General features: G+C 37.9%; 1 protein-coding gene across 1 annotated transcript in view; it reads right to left on the minus strand.

Annotated features, from left to right (window-relative positions):
* Positions 1-665: 665 nt before the first annotated feature.
* Positions 666-26234, minus strand: part of MYO9A (myosin IXA) — a 241817-nt gene continuing 216248 nt past the window's right edge. Inside the window, exons 35-42 of the mRNA XM_045531001.1 lie at positions 23602-23794; positions 21997-22125; positions 21078-21183; positions 18569-18700; positions 17725-17848; positions 8819-9021; positions 5985-6127; positions 666-5360 (exon numbers count right to left, since the gene is read on the minus strand). Coding sequence (XP_045386957.1) covers positions 4897-5360; positions 5985-6127; positions 8819-9021; positions 17725-17848; positions 18569-18700; positions 21078-21183; positions 21997-22125; positions 23602-23794 — 1494 coding nt within the window. The 3' untranslated portion in view covers positions 666-4896. The remainder of the gene's footprint in view (positions 5361-5984; positions 6128-8818; positions 9022-17724; positions 17849-18568; positions 18701-21077; positions 21184-21996; positions 22126-23601; positions 23795-26234) is intronic.

The following is a 26234-nucleotide window of genomic DNA, read 5'->3' on the forward strand; positions in this document are numbered from 1 at the left end:
TTCAAGTGGCCTCAATTTAGGTGAGGACCCTAAATGTGGATTTATTGCCTTCCCTGCCCATCTAGCCTTAAGCTGACAACATGAAATCTTGACAGCCAGCAGCTAGCACCCATAACAAAAAAACCAACACCTTGAATCTCATCTTCACTTGAATTCAGTTGAGTTCAAATAACTACTTTGTCAATTTTGGGTTGGATCTTTTAAAAACTCATTAGTGTTGGCCGGGCGCGGTGGCTCACGCCTGTAATCCTAGCCCTCTGGGAGGCCGAGGCGGGTGGATCGCTCGAGGTCAGGAGTTCGAGACCAGCCTGAGCGAGACCCCGTCTCTACTAAAAATAGAAATAAATTATCTGGACAACTAAAAATATATACAGAAAAAATTAGCCAGGCATGGTGGTGCATGCCTGTAGTCCCAGCTACTCGGGAGGTTGAGGCAGTAGGATCGCTTAAGCCCAGGAGTTTGAGGTTGCTGTGAGCTAGGCTGACGCCACGGCACTCACTCTAGCCCGGGCAACAAAGTGAGACTCTGTCTCACAAAAAAACAAAACAAAACAAAACAAAAAACTCATTAGTGTAACTATGAACTCACTGCTATTTTTTCATGTTGAGTTGGAGTAAGTTGGAGTGGAAGCCAGAATGGTCAGAAAACAAACCACACATATTGCTGCTTCTGGAAGCTTTGTTCTTTAATGAGCCATGGGGTGATTTGTTCATCAAGCTGCTTTTGTGTAGCCATACAGTGCATATTTTGAGTGACACAAACTGCACTTTATACAGATGTCTTGTTCCCCCCAACCCCTCCATAAAAACAAAAACGAAATTACAAAGTGCCTGTTGATTGCATCAGGAAGGTAATCAGTTCTGTGGGTGAGATAAATCATTCTTCTTATAGAATTATTCTATTAAACAGTAAAATGATATTATATTTCACAGGATATGTCCTTTATAATACATAGTCTTTTAAAAATTTACACTCAGCATACTTATAAATTACTTTTAATCCATTAAAATAATATAATACTAAACTGTAGTCCACACCTTTCCCATAGTAAATACAAATACTTGGTTCAAAAGGTGCAACTTTTATATGACATAAGAGGGCTGATAAATAGGCATTAGGTATGGATGGATAGCAAGGTGACAGGCCCATGGGTGGGGCTTTTTTGAAAACAGTTTCAACCAAGAGACCATCAAGACCTAAGAGATCCATCTCCACAATCATTTTGCTATTACCCTTTTAACACCAAATCAAATGAGGGAGTGGTTCCAGAGAAAAGTGGAGAAAAATATTCTAGGGGCATAGAAAGACCACTCCCACAAATACCAAGGAACCTACGAAGGCCAGCATGGTATTGCGGTACAGTGCTGGGGAGTTGTCACCAAAGTATGGGTGGACATAACACATTTTTGTCAATACAGAATGATGCATGCCCCACACACAGCTCCCCACCAAGAAGGAAAAAGAGAGAGGACGATGAGGAAAGCCATCTGGACTATGTTTCTTTTTAAAAGTAAAACTCTCTTAGCTTTGAACACATCCTGAGAATCCTTTCTTCCCTCTAGTTCACCAAAGTGCTTGTGAAAGGTACACATTCATTGGTTATAGTTAGAAACATGCAGCCTACAGGCACTGAGGTGGGACTATAGAATCTTGCTGGCCTGCATCTTTTCAACACATTTCTGTGACCCTCTCTGTCTTTGTCAGTTAAGAACAACACTACTGTGATGAACCACAGAAGTCTTTAATAACCTTCCAGCAGGGTGAGAGCTATGGCAGGTTTCCAAAGCATGAGAAGGTAAGGGCTCCAGTATTCTATCCCCTGATCTGAGGTCCTTCTGTCTCTGCAAGGCTCATAGTGGGAGGGCTGTATCTCCCTTCATGTTTTCAGAAGCCCAGAGTGGCAAAGTAATTTAAATGGCAGGAAGTACAAAGTACACTGCAAAACTAAGCATATTACTTCCTTGAACCCTGCCTGTATTTGCGGTTAATTTGCTACAATTTGTGATACAGAATGAAATTACACTTCTCTGTTTCTGTTACTTTTTCCATGATACATAAACAATTACAGGGATATGTTGGCTTTAATGGGCAGAACTGAAAATCCAGGTTTTGAGGCTGGCAATGTGTGCTGTGACTACAATGCTCTGCATTTGGGAGTGTGAGCTCCAAATGTGGGGCTGCCCCACTGTTGCCATGCGGAGATTTCCTTCGAGGCATTTGAGAAAGAAAATAAGCAAAGGAGAAGCAATAGGAAATCACAAATTTGACACATATTAAGATTAAATATCTTAATCCTAAGTGTTGTAACGTAGCATCACCTTATGGTGATATAACTTTAACCATGCAGAGGACCAGTTAAGAACAGATGGAAGTAGATACAGCATTTGGTTCTGAAGGTTTTTAAGAGTATGGCTTCATCTCTTTATCAGGCCAACAAGGCCTGTTATCCTATGAGAACAACAGCTTTCTTGCCCTCAAAGGGAGGGGCCCACACTTGCTCTCTATTTTTACAATTCTGTGGATCTCTCTTCCCCACCCCGCTCCCCATCCTGGTAGCTTGTCAAATGACTAGAAATCCACAAAACTAGCAACCAAAAAACAAATATTTTTTATTTAATTTTATCCAAATTCAGGTTTCAGGTCCCTGAGAAAAATTATAAAGTCTCTTAACATCCATCACCTAGCTCCTATAAAGTGACCTATATATATATATATAGTTTTTTAACTGCCAAAAACTTATCTTGCCAAAAAACCTCACAAAGATTTAGAAGGAAGAACATGTGCCAAGATGTGTGCCCCAGGCCATTCCTCTGGGCCAAAGGAAATCATTCAACAAGGATAATCTCTTTTTAAAGATATGGTTTGTAACCAACATTCCGGAGCAAGTGGAGAGTAATAGTTAATGCCCAGTAGCACACCACTCTCCCAAGGAAACTGAAACACACATTGTGTGGCCTGGCACCGGGCCAAGGAACCAGAACTTCCACTGTGACATACCATGCTGAGGGGTTTTCCTTCAAAATTAAGATTGTTAAAGGCTTAACATTTATTACGCCTCAGGACAACATGAACTAGATGGCAGATGTTTGTGGGACTTAAGACTTAACATTTACTCATTAACCATCATCATTCTGGAGATTTTAAAAGCTTCCTTTCCCTGGCTCAATTCTGAACCCAAAGCAGGGAGAGGCAAGACTCCTGCTACCTTTAGCTACCACTCAGAACTATGCTCCATGTCTGACCTCTGGGGCTGGCCAGTAGCCACCGAGGCAGTGGCATGAGGTTCAATGTTGTGTTTACAGGAGAGACTTTGTCTTAACAAAAACTTAGTATTTCCATAACTTCAAATTAAAGAAGTATGAAAAGGAAGAATAACCAAAATACAGGTTATAGATGGTAAAGGCTCTTTTTCAGAACAGTGCATGTAGTAGCTAGACAAGATGCATTTAGTAACTTCAAAAATAAACATTTTCACATAGTTAAGAAAGGGTATCAGTTTCATTTTTTATATATTATAAATAGCAAAAACAGATTTCTAATCCCACAAATGCTAAGACATTTAAATGCTTTATAACTCAGGTGTATGAAGACCACCCAGTGGTGAAAATGATGATGAGTGGCTCTCACCCCCTGTCCAGTGGCCCCTAATCTGTGGGAAGAAATTTCATGGGAAGGAGGGAAGCACATGGTTAAAAAGAAATATGCCTACTATACATATATACTTACAGTAAACTTCAATAACCAGAATATTAAAAAAAATAGCTTCAAGTAGTCCTTGATTTTTTAAAAAATCTATTTAATACTGATGGTCTGAGGAAAAGAAGATAAAGGTTAGATGGGTGATATTAAAAACCTTTTTATTTTTGGCAGCGTTCTGTAACACTTACTCATGCGATGTTGCGTGTGAATGTTTGCAAAGAACTAATTAAACGGTCACATTATTTGTCTAAGTCTGTGGTGGGAATCCACCAGCAGCTGAATAGGCTCATATGTGGTCTTCAGTTTAATCTATACAAAGAGAAAAGCCTGAATGGATTAGGATGAAACCCTCATGTGTAGAGATCACCATGTCTCTGGGAAATTAAAAAAACAAAAAAAACAAAAAAAAAAAAAACAGAAAAGGAATCTGATTCTAGGACCAGAAAACATAAGAATAGTATGGCTACTGACACTTTAGCCCATGCAATATATTTGTCAGGAACTAAACAGGAGTTAAACCAGCAGTGATTATTACGACATCAAACATCATCAAAAAACAAAACATGTACTCTATTCTTCATTATATAATCAGATGTCTGAGACACACTCTGATGACTTAATGGAAACAATCACTTTTTTACTTTCTCCAGAATATAACATGGAATGTTTTTCAAAAAATCTTAAAATAGAGGGCTTAGGTTTTTGTCTATAAATCCTTGGAAAAAAATTACATTCCACCCTGCTCCTAAACTATCTCAAAATAAACCCAAAGGCTTTTGCTTTCATGGTTAAGAAAGATTTATATGTTTACCTCAAATGTCAGATATCAGAGGGTCCCTCAGGCCCCAGTATACCACCTAGTTCAGCAGCCACCTCTGGGAAGGGAAAAGAGGGTGGGGGAGAGGCAACTGCAACTGACCAAAATCCCCAGGCTCTAGGTGGCTTTGTTTAGTAAAATCTCAACTCAAATACAGCAGCCAAGGCACAGCTGGCACCATCCCCAGCAGGCTTCAAGAGGACTTTCCACTTCTGCAGGAAGTCCAGGAATTCAGCACACAAGGTCTTAGCCATATGCTTAGGCAAACGGCAGGACCCACAATTAGGATGAACTATTGTGGGTGAGGTGATGTGAAGAAGCCCTGGAGATGAGATGTGTTTACCACTCTATAGCCATGAAGGGAAACACATCTGCCAGTTCAGACCATAAACTCATTATTTCCAAAGAGCGCTAGCTGTTGGGTGGAAGTGCAGTCTGGGTCCACAGCTTTCCTGCGGCCAGGCATGACTGTCCCCTCTGGATTCTCTTTGGTTTTCTGAGGTGAGTTTTTCACATTCTTTAATTTTTGTTTGCCCTTTTCAGGGTTGAAGGTTCCTCTGCTGATGAACTGAGGCCTGTCTTCCAGGGATTTGGTCTGGCCCAATGGTCCTTCCATTCCCAGGGCCTCACCAGCTGAGGCAGCTCGATAGAACGGGGATTTGGAATAAATCTGAAATCGTTTTCTGGTTCCATGAGAAGATGCAGTGTTAGACAGATATAAAGAGGAAGCCGAAGAGTCTACTGAATCCAAAGAGTCTTGCTGTTTTTTTAGCTGCTTTCGCAACTTGCTTGAAGGTTCAGACTTGCCAGCTGCCTTCAGGGAGCTAAGGGCTAAGCTTCTCTCTAATGCCAAAAAGAGACCAAAGCTGTAAATGACAGTTCCCTCTAAAGCAAATCATTATGTCATGAATGAGTGTCACTGTTTACACATGCAGTTGTTGAGTGGGCTAAGATTTGGAGAGTCCAGTCTGACTTGAGAAGAGCTCACCATCTATTTCTACATATATCATTTCAGAATCAACCCCAAGGAAGTCTGGTGTTTGTGTCACCAGGAGAGGCCTAGAACAGTCACTATCATTTTAAAAACTGCCAGTGTATGTAGTAAGTTCTACAATTTCCTGAGATGTGCCTTTGACACATAGTCCCATCTCACAGTGGGACACAGCTCCTGCCACCCACCCTTAGAAAATGGGTCATGGCTCAGTAAGACATATATCGCGGTTATTGGCTTTTCTCTGTGGTAAATACAGGAGAAAATATTAAATTACCAAAAGACTACATTACATCATGGATTGGTCTGATGAATAGTTTATATGTAAGCTTCACAAAGATCAGTGATTCCAAGATTTTGTTAACTGTTCATGTAGGGTCACTGCATTCTTAAAAGGGACTTTGTCTTAGCTTGGGAATTCTTATTCCTCCTTTGCAAAACAAATCTGCAGTCTTTGGTTTACCATGTTCATTTACCTGATTTCTCAGAGATGGCACCGTCAGACTCCAGATTCAAATTCTCTGAGCTATCGGCAGTCCCAATGGAGGCCTCAGACTCAAGGGTTTCGTCGTCAGACGCACGGGGTTCCAGTACAAGCATCTCAAATGTTAGCTCCTCCCTGTAAGATACAATCAAGAAATCCACTAGCATTTGATAGGAAGTGAAAGGAAGACAACAGGGAAAAAAGACTTTCCATGAAAGTCAGGAATCTAAGTAGCAAAGAGAGTCACATTTCTTACTGTTCCCATTCAGGTGGTGATAAGGACCTACATGCCAAAGTCATTGTGAAGGCTAAAAGTATATGGCCTAAAAGATGAAATGACAGATAGAAAATTTAGCTACAATAATAGAGCTAAGGTAGGGGGAAGAAAAATGCTGCAGCTGTGAGATCTTTTAGTAAAATGAACTCTGGGCTAATAATTAGGAGATCAGGGTTCTGAACCCATTCATAATTTCCATAATGGCATCAGGAGAAGTATTAATACTTTCCTCTCTCTGGACCTGAGCTGCCTCAACCCCAAAACAAAGAGGTTAAACTAGATAATCTCTAAGATTCCTTCCAGCTCCTAAACTATTTTCCATGAAGCTTTACTAACTGGCTACAGACTATATCCCCCTACTTTGACCACAGACAGAGCTCCAGATAAAGTAAAACATTGACTGATCTTTTCTGTCCTTTGAAACTATGACCTCTCCAGTTATGGTATTTTCTATTATTCTTCATCACATTACTCACCTACCCCTTGGTCATGCCTCCTCAATCCCTGAGGGTCTTTGGTACTTGGTTCCTAAACTTGTTTTCTTACTACTGCCTGACATCACCCTGATCTATTTCAATTAATATCTTTGTAAAAACTTCAATACCCTAACACCAAAGTTCCTTTATGCCTGCAACTTCTAGCAATCTTTTCCTCCACTTTATGTAAGCAACTTTTCTTTTTTTGAGACAGAATCTTGCTCTGTCGCCTTGGCTAGAGTGCAGTGGTGTCATCACAGCTCACAGCAACCTCAAACTCCTGGGCTCAAGTAATTCTCCTGCCTCAACGTCCCACGTAGCTGGGACTAGAGATGTGTGCCATCATGCCTGGCTAATTTTTCTATTTTTAATAAAGATAGGGTCTTGCTCTTGCTCAGGCTAGTCTCAAACTCCTGACCTTAAGTGATCTTCCTGCTTTGGCCTTCCACAGTGCTAGGATTACAGGCATGAGCCACTGTTCCTGGCCAATCTAAGCAATTTTCTCCAATGGGCAGATGCTGCCTGGAGGTTGTCATTACCTGGAATTATACAAACTCTGAATCCAATACTCCACTCTGTCCACAACCTCCTTATCCTTCCAATTCTTACCTTTTAATCAAGTCTCCTCCCTCTCAAAGCCCTCTTAGCTTCAATTTCCCTTTACCTAGCTTGAGATCCATGGACAATCTTTTCAAGGATAGTCTCACCAGCAACTCACTGCTGCAATCACAATTGTCCTAAGCCATGTGCATTCACATCTCTGAGACTTTGCTCATACTTTTTCCTTTTTCTGGGAAGAATTTCCCCTTCCTAGCAAATTCCTATTTATCCTTCAATACTTCCAGTATTATCTTTATCAAAGCTGAGTTAGGTCCTCTTTGCAGACCACTCTTATAGCAAATATTAACACATTAACTGCCATTTGAGTTGTATTTAACTCACGTTAGTTTTGAACCCAGGGCCTCATGAAGCATAGGTAACTCACGTCTCTTCATTTTGGGAGCTGCGAGAACTGTTTTTTTAAGTTGCATGCATAGAAAACAATAAAAAATAACAAAATTTTTCATTAAATTAGAAAGGATTGTTTTGTTTTCAAAGTTTTTATTCTATTTTTATAATAAAACATTGTGGCCCCAAAGAAAAAATTTATTTTCTAGCATGGCAGTCAATGTGTTAATAGCTCACAGTCAACTTCCAACACCTTTGCCTGATTATGTTTTCCACAGTTGAATCCCAGCTATTTTTTTAGCTTGCCTAAATTCTAGAATCAATCCTGACAGACAAAAGTACTTTAACAGTCTCATATCCCCTCATGAACCAAGTTCTCAGACCTGGGATTCTGGAACTCGAGAACAAAGATTTCCTTAACACTCCTTAAGAGTCAGCAGAACTAGTACATGGTACCTTTGGGGAGAACCATTGGGTGTCATAGTATCCCCAAGGTGTAGTGTCACCTGACTCCTGCGCCAGTGATGATGGAGGTAAAAGAGCTTTCCTTCCTAAATTGCAACCAATTTCCCTACCCAGCATCCCAGCACTCACTAGGGCTGCTGCTTTTCCCTGAACATCCAGTTGCTGGTCCCACGGTCATACTGAACTCTGGATCATAACCTTCCTTCATGGATGTGGGAATAATGCCCATTCTTGAAAGAGACTTTGTTTTACCTTAGGAATTCTTATTCTTCTTTGCAAAACAAATCTGTTCATGGAGGCTTGTCTCTGGCCTGTCAGGACTCCAGTACCTCATCTTAGCTCTCCACTGTTACTGCCAGATGAATGTTGACTAAGACTGACACACACTGTGGATGCTGTGTCCTCCTCCCAGTCAGCCTCTCCAGACCATCACTGTAGCAGCATCAGGTCTCTCAGCCCATGGAACTTCCTTCCCTGAGATGACAACTTTCACACTGTTACCCGAGTACAGGCAACATGCCTTTGTCATCTCCACATCTCCTGTATCGCCTGACACAGGGTTTGGCACACAGAAGATATTTAATAAATAAAAAAAATTTAAAAACAGAGGAAATGAAAACAGATAATAACTGGTCCCTCCTCTTCCTCCTGGATACTTACTTCTCTTTCTGTAGGTTCTCAATCTGCTCAGTCAGTACTCTCTCCTCCTGCTGCATAGCTGCTTGTTGCTGTTCTGTAATGTCAGTCTCCATGGCTGCCTCACTAGTCAAGGTCTCTTCTGGGACATCAGACATAGAAGGCAACCGAACTACAACAGGAGAGGATGGACTTTGATAGTTTCCTCGATGAGTACGCCCCTTTCCCTGCAGAGAAAAATTCATGTTAGAAAGTAAATTGAGCAAATCCATCAGTTTCACATTGCCCATTTAGGATAACGAGTGTACTTCCATCACACCAGGTGAATGGTAAGAAGAAATGGAAACATCCTGTGAGGCCTAGGATATTTAGTGAGACATAATTCATCCAACATATTTAGGTAAAAATATTTCCTGTAAGAACACTGGAAAATGAACACTTCAGTGGGTGGGAGTACAGGAATCCATTGTGTACTGAGTAGTCGTTTATATAGGGTGCTGATGAGATATATTTTCTCAAGAAACTTCTATTCTTTTTTTTTTTTTTTGAGACAGAGTGTCACTTTGTTGCCCAGGCTAGAGTGAGTGCCATGGCGTCAGCCTAGCTCACAGCAACCTCGAACTCCTGGGCTTAAGCGATCCTACTGCCTCAGCCTCCCGAGTAGCTGGGACTACAGGCATGTGCCACCATGCCCGGCTAATTTTTTCTCTATATAATTTCTTTCTATTTTTAGTAGAGATAGGATCTCGCTCAGGCTGGTCTCGAACTCCTGACCTCGAGCGATCCACCCGCCTAGGCCTCCCAGAGTGCTAGGATTACAGGCGTGAGCCACCGCGCCTGGCCTAGAAACTTCTATTCTTAAGATCATGGGGGTGATAATCTCATTATGTTTTAATATTGGTTACCTCATATATGACTTTAGCTTCTGGTAATGGCAGACAAGGATTTTTAGATTAAATCTCCTGCTAAGAACAACTAGACGAAATATAAAGACTCAACATATGTTTGAAGGCCCTAGACAGCTAACAAGGTAGATCAAGGAGAGCTGCCACAGCATTTAGTGCTAAATTTCAGAATAGGTGGCTGAGAGTCTGAGCACAGCTTTTGACAGACTATACCAGGGGTTGGCAAACTGTGGCTCGTGAGCCAAATCTAATCCTGTATGAATTTTTGTAAATATATAGTTTTATTGGAATGAATTCATTCTCATTAATTTACTCATTGTCTATGGTTGCTTTTGCAGAATAATGGCAGAGTTGATTGTTGAGACAAAGATTGGTCCACAAAGTCTAAAATATTTACTATCTGGTCATTTATAGAAAAAGCTTTCCAACCCCTGGGGTAGAGAATAAAAGTTGGAGTCCAGACCCATTCAAAGGTGTGGTCTGCTGCCTAGTAAAACCTCCACACCTGACACTAGTATCCCCAAGGTTTGCTTCCTAGACATAAGGATAAACTGAAATTATAACAGTCCTTGCAGACACTGTAGCCTAGCTTCAAGTCATCTGAATGGTCCAGAAAATTATAATTCCTAAAATTGGATTAAAGTAATTCCAGATTGCTTGTGCTTTAGGACCTGGCAGAAAAAAATGAACATATTCTTCAGAGAAAAGTAATGTTATCCTAGGCCTCAAAATACTTTTGTAAATAATTTTTCAAATACTATATCTGAGACACAATCAAAGGCAACCAGGCACAAAAGGAGACAAGACAATGTAAATGAAAACTAGGAAAAACAACAGAAATCAGAAACCCTCAATGACTCCAGATAGTGTGTCTATTAGATAGACTCAACTATGCTGACATAGTTGAAGTAGTGGACTGGAAGATAGGTCAGAGGAAAAATCCAGAATCAAGTAGGAAGAAACAAACAAACAAACAAACAAAAAGGAAAAATTCTAAGAAGGTAAGACACAGAGGACACAAGATAGGTCTATCATATGTTTAAATGGAATACCAGGAGGGGAGAGAGATCCTATAGAAGAATTATTGAAGAGATAATGGTAGAGCATTTTTTAAAAGCAATTAAAGATATTAACTTACTGATTTAAGAAAGCCTACAACCCCTAAGAAAGATAAATAAAAATAAGTCTATACCTAGACATACAACTGCTAAAAACAAAAGGCAAGAGAAAAGTTTAAAAGCAGTCAGAAAAAACAAATTACCTGCAAAATGGAGCAATAGATTCAAAGTTATTTCTCAACAGAAATAATGGAAGGCAGAAAACAATAGAATGATATTTTCAAGGCAATGAAAGGAAAAGGTAACTGCCAACCTAGTATTTCATACATAGTTAAAAAGCACCTTTAGGAATAACAATGAAATAAAGACGTTTCAGATGGACTTAAGAAGAGAATCTGACACCGGCAGACCTGCACTAAAGGAAATATGAAAGAGCAGATAGAAAATGACTCAAAAAGAAAAATCGGAGATGCAGAAAAGAGTGAAAGGCAATGAACGAATTCATATGTAAGTCTAAATAAATACTGACTACATAAAACATAATGATGTGTTGGATTTAAAATATACAGATAATTAAAATACATAACTTATATCATAGCTAAAGCATATTAAAGTACCTACATGATCTGATGAAAAGGTGAAAGTACCAATTAACAGACTTCGATAAGTCACAGATCTATGCGGTGATCTTCAGGTTAACCACTAAAAGAAGAGTAAAAAAAGGGTGCAAAACTTCTAAACTAACAGAAGAAAAAAACGAAATAATAAGAAGTAGTCAAAAGAAAAAGGTAAGAAAGAGCAAAAAAAAAACCAGAAAGAAAAGAAAAATGAACATATATCAGGTAGGACAAATAAAAAGCACATAATGAAATAGATTTTAAACCCAAATATATTGATGATTACATTAAATGTCAATAGATTAAACGTTCCCATTGAAATAAGAAGATTGTCAAACTATATTAAAAAAAAAGAAACCCAATTAAATGATGTTTTCAAGGGACATATATAAAATATAAGTATTCAGAAAGGCTGAAAGGAAAAGAATGAAGGAAAAAAAAGACATATCATACAAATACTAATCAAAAGAAGGCTGGTATATTAACTGTAGTCAAAGTAAACTTTAAGTGTTACCTGTGATAAACAGGGATATCTCACAATGACAAAAGTTCAAATTATGAAGAAGCTATAACATTTCTAAATTTGTACATATAGCTTCAAAAGATTTAAAGTAAGATATTGATAGAAATACTAAAAAAAAATAGACAAAGCTATGATCAGCACTGAGAGAGAACAAGTGGGTACACACAGTCAGTAAAGACAAAGAACTAAACAACTTAATTAGATATAAGTGACTTCAATATCTAACAACTACAGAATACTCGTTATTTTAAAGCACACACAGCAAGAAAACAAATTTCCAAGGGTTGAAATAATTTATCTGACCATTAAAGTAATTTAAAACACATTTTCTGGTAGTGTAATTACCAAGAGAAAATGTAAAATCTCTACATATTCAGAAATTAAGAACAGACTTCTAAAAAACCCATGGTCAAAGAAGAAATCACAATAGAAATGAGAAAATATTTTGAATTAAACAATAATATCAAAATCTGTGTAAGCTCTGTCTACCTTAAAGGTATAGTCTTAAATGTATACATTAGAAAAGAAGGTTAAAAATTAAAGAAGAATCTACTTTAGGAAACTGGATAAAAAATAACAAAATAATCCTCCCAAAAGAAAACAGGAATAATGAGAAGAGTAAACAAACATTAGAGAAAAAGAGGATCAAAGGCAAAATATGGCTCTTTGAAGAGACTAATACAAATTTTAAAGCCCTGACAAGAATGAAGAAAAGAGAGAAGTCACAAATAAGCAAAGGCAGGAATGAAAAAGGGGCTATCACTATCTTGTGGACATGAAAAAGATAAGAAGCTCCTACCAACAAGTTTCTCAATAAATCTGAAATTTTAGACAGTGGAGAAATTTCTATAAAAATCCAACTAACTAATAAAGTCAATGATTAAAAATGTGAATATTATATTAAAGAAATTGAATCCATGATCAAAATCTTTCCAAAATGGAAAGTCTAGGCCTTGATTTCACTGGCAAACAAGAAGAAATAACAAACAAATTCTTCTACAGAATAAAAATAAGGACTATTTCCCAACTTGTCTTCAGAGGCCAGCATAACCTTGATACAAAACGTAACAAGCACAGTAAAAAGACTATTATAGGTCAATTTTATTCATAAACACAGGAGAAAAATCCTAAACATACCACAAACTCAATCAAGTAATATATTAATATAAACTATATAATATAAAAATATATAAAAAGTTGGGTTTATTATAGTAGTATAATGATAGTTTAACATTAGAAATTCACTCAGTGTCACATCAATAAAATAAAAAAGTCTCATGAACACTTCAATACATGCAGTAAAGGCATTCCATAAAGTTCAACATTACATCACAGTAACAACCCTTAGAAACCCTGGAATAAAGGGAACATGCTTAATGTCATAGAATATCTACAACAATTCTATAGGAAACATCATATGTAGTGGTAAAAGGTTGAAAGCTTTTCCTTTGGGGTTGGGAACATGCCAATAATGATCAGTAGTACCACTTCCATTCAACACTGCACTGAAAGTTCTAGCTCACATAAAAAAAAAAAAAGAAATAAAAGGCATAAGGACTCTAAAAAAACAAATGGAACTATCATTATTCATGAACGATATGACTGTACAAGCAGGAAATACAAAAGAAGCCAAACAAAACTTACTAGAGTTAAGTGAGTTCAGCAAAGTCACTGAATACAAGGTGAAAGACGCCAAAATCAATTGTGTTTTTGTATGATGAGAAATTAACAGAAAATGAAAATTTTAAAGTAATATTAAACTGAATTTAAATACATTAAATACCAAGTAATAATTCAAATTAAAGAGGTATAAGATATCAACACCAAAACTATAAAAACACTTTTGAGAAGAACCAATGATCTACGTGAATGGAGAGATATATTGTGTTCATGGAGGGGAAATATCAATATTGTAAAAGTGTCAATTCTCCAGAAAGTGATCTGTAGATTCACTCAATAAATCTCAACCTCAATAAAAATCCCATCTCAATAAAAATCCCAAGAGAAGGTTTTGAAGCTGATTCTATAAATTATATGGCAATATAAAGAGCTAAGAATAGTTAAAACACTATTGAAGAAGGTAGGATGACTTGTTCTACCAGATATTTTTAAGAAAGCTATCATAATTAAAATAGTGGTGGTGTTGGTGCAAAGGCAGTCAAAATAGAATGTCTAGAAACAGACCCACACATAAAAAGCCTCCTGATTTATAACAATAAGAGAACTATACGGCATCATAGAAAGAATGCTTTTTATTTATTTTATTTTTGTATTTTGTAGAGACGGCATCTAGCTATGTTGCTTAGGCTGGTCTTGAACTCCTGGCCTCAAGTGATCCTCCCACCTTGGTCTCCCAAAGTGCTGGGATTACAGGTGTGAGCCACTGTGCCCAGACAAAAGGATGCTTTTTAATTCCTTGTTTTTCCTTAGAGACAGGGTCTCATTTTGCTACCCAGGCTGGAGTGCAGTGGTGCAATCATAGCTCACTTGTAACCTCGAACTCCTGGACTCAAGCGACCGTCTTGCCTCAGCCTCCTGGGTAGGTAGGATTACAGGTGCACACCACCACACTCAGGTAATTGTTCTAATTTTTTGTAGAGATGACATCTCGCTATGTTGCCCAGGCTGGCCTTGAACTCCTGGCCCCAAGCTGGCACTTTCAAATGAATCAAGGTAATGGTACCCAATGAGACTAGCAGTCATCGTATTCTTTGCTACCATGCATTCATAGTTTAAAAAAAGTGAATTTCATTTCATGTCATTGAACAAGTAGTATCAATTAATTTTATTAATTCTTAACCATTTAATTCACTATTTTTTATTTTCTGTATGATGAAATGGGAAGTACACATAAAGTACCTCTGCTACATACTGACGGTTATCTCAAGAAAGAATATCTGTGCAATTGTTTGAATTGGAAGCTAAATTAGCTGCTTTATTCACGAAACAGTATTTATAATAAGTGACAAAGTATGATTATTCAGACTTGGGTATGTGGTATACATTTTCTTTGAAATTGTATGATGGGAACCAATAATTTCAAGTTGAGCAAATGACCATATTTATCATGAGTGATAAAATGGGGAGACTTCAAACAAATATTACAATTTTGGAAAACTTGTAACTTCCCTGTGAATTTGATGGCTTCCCATATGGTGTGAATGTCAACAGTCATGGTTTAGTCAGAAGATGTAACCAAATCTTGCAAGGGAATGTCAATCCCTACAGAAATGAGATAGGACTGAGTTCATTGTCAGCAGTGTAAATTGGAGCTATGACTCATTTTCACTTAGCCTGCTGACAATGAGCCAGAATAGCAGTGATGAACAACCAAGAAAGAAGACTGTCCCCCCTCAACACTGGGATATCATGCAGAATTCTGCCTCCCTTATCATTTCTCCCAGTCTCAACAACAGGGGGAGAAAAGGTCAAGAAAGAGGGAAGGCAAATTACCCATCCCACCCTCCCAAAGTTTTAACCTCCAGATTAAGGTCTAGTCTGCCCTGGGAGGAAATGAGAAGAGCACTGGATTAAAACTGTGAAGTTTTAATACGAAGAGAACTGAGTCTTAAATACCAGAATGAGACTGAAATATTTTAAAATTATGGAATAATGGCAAAAGGCTGTTAAGGCAGCTGATATCCAGTAAGAAAGGGAAATCGGACATGATAGAGATGAGAGGCAGTTATAGACAAAAAGCAAAACTGATGTGTATTTATACCCCAACTAATTAAGGCTCCTTAATGAAATGGTTACACAAAGATGGACAGTCTCTCAAATTAGTTTCCAAGCCAAGTGATGTTCTTAGCCTTTCATCCCTCCATTCCTTTTTTTGTATAACCAATGGAATTGAAGAGGGGCACCAGCAATGAGATCCTGGGATGAGCTCTATTATACTATGATATTTAAGTCTAGAATCAGTTTGTCAATTTGTTCACCCCTATTTGTAGCTGTGTGATAAATGCTAAGTAGATAAGAATCATATTTCTACATTTGGGAGGACACCATTAGAGTCACAGATATGAATGGACAAATAAGCATTACTAATGATGGTAGATGCTGAAAGTGGTAACAGGTGTTTCAAATAATAAAGTGGAGGAGATTGCTGGGAACACAGCTCATGGAACAGAAATTAATTTGATACCTCAATACCTCCAACTTTCACCTTGTAATGATTCAGTCAAAGAAGAAACTCAAAAGGAGGCTTATCTGATAAAGGAGGAAAAACCAGTGTATTTTAAATGGATGCTGTTCAACTACATGATTACAGAGGAAGGAAGGAAAATTAAGGATCTAAAGAAAGAGATTAAGAGAAAAGCAAGTGAAAGCTGGTCAAAAAGTAGGACCTGAATTGGGGCTGAACATGAGGGTGGACAGGCATGAATGATAGACAGAGCAGACAATTCCTGGATGAATGAGAGACAATAACTGTAGAGTGGCTTAAGACATTGCATTATTAATACATACCGAGACTGAATTGCGGGTAATGCTCATGAATCTAACTGCAATTAGTACAGGTTTCTGGATTAGGAAGGACATGAAAAGGAAAGCAGAGGTTAGAATGCACATGTCATTGCCCCACTAAAAGAGAAGGTTTAATCTTTCAATGGATTGACTATATCCATCTCCTGCAGCATTCGGAAAAAGCACAGCTTGTCTACCTGCTTTGAAAAGTAGCTTTATAGCAAAAGGCTCTTTCCTTCCTCCGTGGATGGGCACTACTAAACTGGGTCTTTCAGGACTGAGCTCCTGAAAATTCATACTACAGAATGAATTTTACTTTTAAATGGGATTTCTGGGGAAAAGATTTAGATAGTATCCTATGATGAGCTTTATTTAATACCTTTACTGCCTGGAAAAAGTCTATGCTTATGTTTGCTTTTAGAGAAGACCCTTCACTAGCTTAATCAACAGACCTTTGTTGAGCACTTATTCTATACCAGGCAGTTTAAATAGTAAAGGAAGAAACAGAGTTATTTTAGTGCTAACCTAAGTATAAACTATGCAGATATGGAAGAAGTATTGCTGGGCCCCCAGAAAAGTATGGCCATGATGATGGAGAAGACTGCTTCTCTTTAGAGATTTACTGGGGATCTGAAATGGGTGCTCATTGCTACAATTTCATCCTACAACTGAGAGGAAGGGTAGTAAATGGGCAATAATTAAACTTTAATGCAGCAGTAGTTTTCTAGTTGTCCTAACTCTTTTGAGTACTGGTCATTGAGAACTGGAGGTATCTATATATAGGTCACTGGTTGCAAAGGAAGATATTACATAGAAAAGTAGGGAAATGGAGGAAATAAATTATCATTTTTACAAGGTTTTTTTCTCAAAACCTGACACTAAATCCTTCAAGAAATCTTTACTTGACTCATAGATGGAATTCCATTTCCTTAAGAATCGAATGATTGAGTTGCAAATGATTAAGTTCTCTATATCTCAGGAGTCTTGGCAGGACCACCAAAAATGACATGATTGAAGGTGGGAACAGATGGTGGAAGGAAGTAGAGAAAAAAGTTAGGATAGCATTAAGTTTTCATAAAAAAGGACATGAAAAGAAAACAGGGCAGATTATTAAGCCACCAACATTTTATCCAAATATCTGATTTAAAAAATTCTACACATTTAATCACATATTCTGTACACATAAAAAAACAGAGCTAGCAGATTAAACATGAGGCATCCATAGCACCCTGACATTTGGTGATTTTTAACTTGTTCCTTGTGAAAAAGATTTGACAATAATCCTTCTATAAACTACAAATGCACATTTAAAATCCCAAGAAGGGTCCCATTTTCCCCTGTGATTCCACATTTTGCATCTTACCATTGATCTACGAATCAGTGACAGCCTGGTCTTTGCCTTATTCTCAGCAAATTCCAGGCTACTGATGTCTTTGAGACGAGCCTTATATTTATTCATTTGTTCCACAACAATGAGCTCCACACAGCTGAAACAGGAGGAAGAGAGAAAACTGTTAAGAGCTGAAGTAAATCAAATAAAGTACAGTACCCACAGACTGTTTTTCAGCTAAGTGTAGTAGACAGTTGAAGAAAAAAATCAACATCCCTTACTTTACGAACTCAAGAAACAAGGTTTAGAATGGTGGTTCACAACTTTGGCTACACTTTAGAAGCCATCTGAAGATGCCAGGGTATACCCTAGACCAATTAAATCAGACTCTCATGCAAACACTGATTTTTTTTAAAGTTCCTTTTGCAGTCAAGATTAAAAAGGAAAGCAAAAGAAAACAACCTTAGAAGGAAAGCAGATGCTCAAGAAAAAAGGTCAAGGTGAAATATAGGAATATTGAGATATTAAGACTAAAGGGAATCAGAGCCATAAGACTACAGTTAGACTAGATTACAGGACAATACAAAGTATATGCAATTTTGTAAAATGGAATTTTAAAATCTATTTAGAAACTATAAGCAGTCCTAAAGAAAAGCCAGATTTAAAAAATAAGATCCTTTAAAACTAATGTGCTCAGCTAGACTGAATCTAAATATTTGCATCCTCAGCATAAGAAAACCCAACAGTGTCCAACAATCTTTTTAAAAACACCTCAACTTATGAAATCATAAGTTTCATATCTGGATATCTGGATAAAATGACTGAAACATCTTAGAAGTCCCTGAGGTCTTGCGGAAGTGATGGTAACTGGCCTTACGTGGTGGTCTTACTGATGTCCTGTACGCTTTGTAGTGGGTCAGTGGTGTCTGGGCAGCGGAGAATGCAGGGTGCAAACACAATGGCCAAAGCATTAGCAGACATTCGATTAGTATCTTCCTGTAGTGCAATCCTAAGGAACAAAACAAAGCAAAAAAATAAATGAAAAGGAGATTAAAAAGGGAAAAGAGTAAACAGGCAGGTGGAAGAGATGAGTGAAAGACAGTATGACATCAATTGCATAGTACTGGAAAGATATCCACATCAGTTTCAGGGAGACATTGCAGACTTCCCAAAGCTGTTCCTTTGCCTCTGGAGAATGTACTTTCACTTTGTTCCTTCCTTGAAGCAGTCTAGGTCAGCAGACTTCTTACCAAGGGAAATTTGTGACCTACTGCTCAACGCCAATATCACCAGACAAACATGTCTAAAGAATGCAGAGTAGAGGCTTAAAGGCATTTTCAGACAGTTATATATCAAACCAAAAAGAAAGATGGCTTTCTTCTCAACTACTGCTGAAATTCACATAGAGGGGAAGAGAGACTACTCCTGACACCTCTTTGGTCAATCAATTCCTGAGCATGATCTGAACCCACCTCCCATGAATTAGGTTATATCAACAGATATACATCCTTTCTAGTTCAGGAATTAAGATAACAAGCTAAGCTACACAGTGCCACCATGAGGCTAAAGCTGCTACATGGCTCAAATAAGGGCAGAGAAACACCTGCCATGCAGTCCAGCTCAGCTCAAGATTTATGCTCCAAGGAATCCTAACCAACCATTTGAGATGCTGACTTTATAAACAGAAGAAAAAGATAAATATTAGGTCATTAAATATGAAATGTCCGATTTCGAATCAAAAGTTTAGTTTATTATATCTCAAACAAGCAGCAGTAAAAGTATATACCTAAATTATCAACAGTTTTGCCACCTTAACGGTAGCTTGTTTATGACAGCAACAAAGAGGGCTGGAGAGCAAATGGCGATGAAATCGTGAAAGACATTTTCCACAGCTTGTTGAGAATTGAATATTTTTCCTTGTAAGAGATGGTCCAAAGCCTGGAAGAAGTGGTAGTCAGTTGGTGAAAGGTCTGGTAAATATGGCGGATGACAGAGAGTTTCCAAGTCCAGCTTCTGTAGTTTGAGCAGCATCATTTGTGTGACATGTGATTGAGCACTGTCTTGCAAGAGGATTGGCCTGTCTCTATTGACCAATCTCAGCTGCTTAATTGCAAGCATCCTCAATCATTTTGCGCAACTGGTTGCAGTAGACATCCGTTGTAATCAATTGACCAAGTTTCATGAAGGTATAGTGGATAATACCAGTGCTGGACCACCAGACACCATCAGCTTTTTTTGATGACTATTAGGTTTTGGACTATGTTTTGGCACTTCATCTTTACTCAACCATTGTGCCAAATGCTTGCAACTGTCAAAAAGAAGCCATTTTTCATCACGTGTAACAATATGGTGTAGAAATGGTTTGCCTTTATGTCGTGACAGCAAAGAAAGGGAAGCTTCCAGACAATTTCTCTTCTGACGCTCATTTAATTCACACAGAACCCATCTATCCAGCTTCTTTACCTTGCCCATTTGTTTCCAGTGGGCCAATATTGTTGGAATAGTAATGTCAAACCTTGCTGCTAATTCACCCGTAGGTTGAGATGGATTCACTTCCACTGCAGCTTTCAGTTCATCATTATCCACCTTGGTCTCAGGTCGCCCACATGGCTTACTTTCAAGACTAAAATCACTTGAATGGAATTTCTCAAACCATCGATGTAATGTGCATTCATGAGCCACACCCTTCCCAAACACTTCATTGATATTTTGAGCTGTCTCTACTTCATTGGTTCCATGATGGAACTCATATCTGAAAATAACATGAATTTTTGACTTATCCATGGCTTCATAAAAATTGCTCTAACAAAAATTTGAAAGATAATCACAAGCCAAATCATACGTTTGAAAGAATGAGGATGTATCTTCACAATAAAAATAAAACAAGAAGTATCAAAGTGAAATGTCAGAAATAAACTGTCATACTTAGTACTTAAGGAGATTGGACATTTCATACTTAATAACCTAATATATGTCAGTTTTCTAAATGGAGAAGCTCTTTATTTATTTAAAGGAATCCAGAAACTATTAAACATTCCCTTGTGGCCAGGGCAGTGACTCAAGCCCGTAATCCTAGCACTCCGGAATGCCAAGGCAGCAGGATTGCTTGAGCTCAGGAGTTCGAAACCAGTCTAAATAAGAGCGAGACCCCGTTTCTACTAAAATTAGAAAAATTAGCCCGGCATCATGGTGCACACCTGTAGTCTCAGCTGCTTGGGAGGCTGAGGCAGGAGGATCACTTGAGCCCAGGAGCTGGAGGTTGCAGTGAGCTATGATGATGCCACTGCACTCTACCCAGCGACAGAGCAAGACTCTGTTTTTATAAAAACAAAACAAAACAAAAACAAAAAAAACCCCCACAACATTCCCTTGCTTGTTGAGGTTACCTGACTAGATGAAAGATGAGGCGTTCCAGAGTATTGAGATGAGTTCGGGAGAGCTGGTCAATCACAGAGTATACACCACGGATTGTCTCCTTTCTCTCCTGAAGGCCTAAAAACATCAGGAGCAGCAAATATAACTAAATATCCCCACTTATATGCTACATCCCCCTCCTGGACAGACACTATGTAGCAGGGAAGGCTAGCTCTACAGTTTTAGAGTTTTAGGAGAGGCAGTCATACCTTTACGGCAGGAAAAGAGCAACTCACTATTACCGCTTTACTCACTTTGCTTGAGCTCTATATTCATAAGCAGTCACCTGAGTTTTAATCTACATCCCAGTAATCCTTAACTACAGCAAGGGGAAAGAGATGCTCTAGTTTTTCAGCCATTGTGTAGCAGACTGATTTCCAGTAAAATAGAAATGGAACCAATTTCTCATATAATTTATAAATCCTCAAGGCCCAAATACCTCTAGGTGGGCCTTCATCAATATTCTATAAACGTATAACACTGAGAAACTAAACTCCAAAACCAGTTAGGCCTGGCATAAAACAAACAGCCAGCTTTACACATAGTTCTTGCCTAGATGCACAATTTAAATGAACGTTCCTAAGCGTACTTTTAAATCTCAGATTTAATCTTTTAATCTGTTTTATAACCCTAGTCTTTCAATCTCTTTGCGAGAAGCAACAAAGTGGTTTACTCAGAAAACTTTTAAGATACTGAAATTTTAATGAGTCTCTAAAGAGACTCATTTAAATAAGTGACGGTTCACTGGGAGTTTCGTATTGACTGTTAAAAGCTTATCTTTGGATCTGTAAGGACAAAACCATTAGAGGATGGTTTAATAATCTCTACTGAAGATGGCATTCCTTTCCCAGCTATAGGCCTTTCCTCTAAACCCAAGAAGCCTGTGCTTACCCATAGCTCGAAGAAATTCTTCATAGAGTTCAAAAGTCATGAGTGGATTGGGCAAATCTCGAAGCCATTGTTTGAATACACTTGCAATGACATGTATGTTATAGTCATCTAGATTTACGCTCTCAGCATCTATGTAGAGACAAAAGTAGATAGCAAAGCCAAAACATTCAAAATGATTCAAATGATTCACTTTAGAAACTACCATCACTAACAGAGGCCCTTCAAGTTTCTTAAAAAGACTAACTTGTATCTTCCACAATCTAATTTCAGGCTTTGGAACAATGCTTCTAACTGTGAAGAAACAGTTCTTGTTTGTTTTCCAAATCTGTTGTTGACTGAAATGTGTAAAATAAAAGATCACATATTTTTGATATGGAAACATTATTAAACTGCTATAAATGTTTATAAATGCTTGCTCGCAATTTCTGTACTTACTGTTATGGATTTGTCTGTACACCACACTTTGAGTACCAATATTTTAGAAAACAAATGGAAAAAAGCATAAAGGACATTTTCTAAAAATAGGGCTGATTTTAAATCATTCTTAGAGATGAGAGGACAGTGACAATTGAGCTTAGGCAAGGTAAACAAAACACCTTTACCCTATTTCACTTATAAACTCCCTAAGGCTATACAGATTAGATGATTGGGAGGATATAAGATGAATGATTTTCACTTGTGCTGCTCCAAAGTACAAGCGACAAAGCTGGCAACCGTTTATAAACCAAGTCTCTGGTCTGCTTGAATTTTACCAGGCATTTCTGTTATTTCCATACTAATTCATTTCTCACTGATTTCTTCATAATAAACAGCATTGTGGGTAGGTTCTTGGCCACACAGAGACGAACTTTGTACCTAACTTTGGTTCAAAAAGATCTATTCCTTTCCAACAGTGGTAAAGAACAGAGGTTGAGAGTGTGCTAGAGCTCTACAAAGACACATGTTCAACTCACTAATTATCAGTTTAAGTCCCTATGTCATCAATGTAGGTAGGCAAGTAAGATGCACTAGAAAGAGCACCATCTGGAGTCAGAGTAATCAAGAGTAATGGGCAGTAGCTTAGATTATGAATTCAGAAGATCTGGGGTGAAATCCCAACTTTCTCACTTATGAGTGATAAGTCTTCGGGGAAGAACCTCTGTAAGCCTCAGTTCCTGTATCTGTAAATGGGGATAATACTATCCCTAATTCATAGGATTGCTGTTAAGATTATTATAAAATCATCAGCACAGTGCATTGCATCATTATCAATAGCTCATTAATTTCCCTGAACCTAAATTTTCTTCTTTGTAAATTAGAGGTATAATGATCTTACTGAATTGTGAAAAAGATTAAATGAATCTGTCCCAAGTACCCAGTAATGCCTTGTACAAATGATACACTCAATATACAATATATACACTCAAATATATACTCGTATGTTTGCTAAAAGGACCATATAAAACCAAAAACTCTTTAGAAAGCCACAAAATGACAAACAAGCACTGCAGAAAATATTTCATTCTTTTGGTTATAAGTAAAGAATCAACATGTAATGAAAACTTTAAGAGCATGAAATGACCTATTTAAAAGTATTTGGTAATGATCTGGAAGGCACTCTCTTACCTGTATCTAGACCTTGTCGAAGCTCCTTGATTTTATTTGTTGAACCAGACTTTCGGTAAATGCCTTCTGTATACAGTCCATGCATTTCAATGTAGTTTATGAGCTTTTCCACCACTAAAGGAACAGTTCGGTCTTCACTGGTCAAACGGGACAGTTCAACTCCAAATTGTCGAGATGACAGCTCTGGATCATACTAAATAGAAGATAATTTTTTGTTTCCAAATATATTCAAACATCTTTAAATATGCTCAACCAATTCTTGAAGAGGAAATACTTTTTATTTCCCTGAAGTTTTGTGAGCATAGTTACAAGAGTTGGGAGAAAGGGAATTACAGTTAAATAAGTATAAATAAATAAGGTTATTAGTTTCAATCCTCTCCCACTGAGAATCCCCAAAAGAAAATAATGGAGTAGAGAATGAAGGCAGTGGCAAAGGGCTACTACTTTCTTTTCTGTCAAAAATCTCTTCAAGGCGGCTGGGTGCGGTGGCTCACACCTGTAATCCTAGCACTCTGGGAGGCCGAGGCGGGTGGATCACTCGAGGTCAGGAGTTCAAGACCACCCTGAGCGAGACCCTGTCTCTACTAAAAATAGAAATAAATTATCTGGACAACTAAAAATATATACAGAAAAAATTAGCCGGGCATGGTGGCGCATGCCTGTAGTCCCAGCTACCCGGGAGGCTGAGGCAGAAGGATTGCTTGAGCCCAGGAGTTTGAGGTTGCTGTGAGCTAGGCTGACACCACGGCACTCTAGCCCGGGCAACAGAGTGAGACTCTGTCTCAAAAAAAAAAAAAAAAAAAAATCTCTTCAAGGAAAGGTGGGATTTGGGTGCAGGAGAAGGGGGTTGGATTTTGAATGCAAACAGCATGAACATTTATCAAGTACCACCAGAAAATCTACTGATTTGATATGAATTAGAGTTGCCAATAATTTCTGAAACATAAGAATGCTTTGGTGTATATATAAACTTTATAGAAGTTTAACTTTCATAACTCAAGGCAGAGGCACATACAGATTGGCCCATGATTAGTCTTATAGCTTTTTAAATTGACGTTAATAGTATGTCTGATATCATACTTTATTAACTATACCTTATGTGATTGCAAAATAATAGCTCAGCCTTAAGATTATTTGAAGTGATTCACAGAAAAGAAAAATGTCAGGTATTATCTCTAAGACTGAAAACCGTTTTGTAAATCTTTCTCTTTCTTTTCTTCTCCTGCACCATTCTCCTTCCCTAACACAAAAGTGTATACACCCCACTTTCTCCTTCAACCTGCATCAAACCACAGTTGCCAAGTTCTTTTAGTCAAACAATATACCCTCTCTATTTTTTCTTTTCTGTTCTCAGTATCATGACCCTAGTACAAATCTATATAACTTCCCAATGGGACTATTCCAACAGCTTCTTGACCAGTTCCCCACATTGATTTCCTCCCCTTTACATATTAATATATTTTATAGGGTATACAATCTACTTTATTATCCTCAAAAAACTTCAGTGGTTAATTAGTACACATCAAAATAAAGTGCAAACATTCCTGAGTCTGACATTCAAGACCCTACTTGAACTGATCCTAATTTCTCTTTCCAGTCTTACATTCATACATTTGTCATGTATGTGCTAGGTACCAGGGAAACAAAATCAAGTAAGAGACAGTCTTTTCTCTCTCTCTATTTTTTTTTTTTTTTTTTGAGACAGAGTCTCGCTCTGTTGCCCAGGCTAGCATGAGTGCCGTGGCAGCATAAGTGCCGTGGCGTTAGCCTAGCTCACAGTAACCTCAAACTCCCGGGCTTAAGCGATCCTACTGCCTCAGCCTCCTGAGTAGCTGGGACTACAGGCATGAGCCACCATGCCCAGCTAATTTTTTCTATATATATATTTTTAGTTGGCCAGATAATTTCTTTCTATTTTTAGTAGAGACGGGGTCTCGCTCTTGCTCAGGCTGGTCTCGAACTCCTGACCTCGAGCGATCCATCCACCTTGGCCTCCCAGAGTGCTAGGATTACAGGCGTGAGCCACCGTGCCCGGCCTAAATAAAATCTTTATCAAAGTATGATCTACATAAAGTGTACAAATCCTAAGTACATAGCTTAATAGATTTTCACAAAGTAAAATACACATTTGTTATCAGGACCAAATTAAGAATTAGAATATTATCAACAGTCTAAAATTCCCCCAAGTCCTTCTCAGCCACTATGCCCTTCACTCTTCACAAAATAACCAGTATCTATACTTCTATTACTATAAATTAGTCTTACCTGCTTTTTGAATATTATATAAATGAAATCATACAATATGTACACCATGAGTTAGTTTCATCTATTTTTAAACTTTATCTAAATGGATTAACACAGTACATACTCTGGCTTCTTTCAATCAACATTTTGTTTGTGAGGACCAATAGTTTAATCTCATTGCTATATTCTATTCTATTATACAAATATGCCACAATTTATTTATTCATTCTACTGCTGATACACATTTAAGTTTCTTCCAGTTTGGGGATATTTCATATAATGTTCATTATATGATTATTCTTACTAAAGTTGATCTATTTTCTTAGTCTTTTCCAGGAGTCAAAATTTGACTTTGTAGATTTTCCTCTAGTACACAAATGCTTTTGATT

The sequence above is a fragment of the Lemur catta genome, chromosome 1, assembly GCF_020740605.2.
Source record: "Lemur catta isolate mLemCat1 chromosome 1, mLemCat1.pri, whole genome shotgun sequence".
Classification (NCBI taxonomy): Eukaryota; Metazoa; Chordata; class Mammalia; order Primates; family Lemuridae; genus Lemur; species Lemur catta.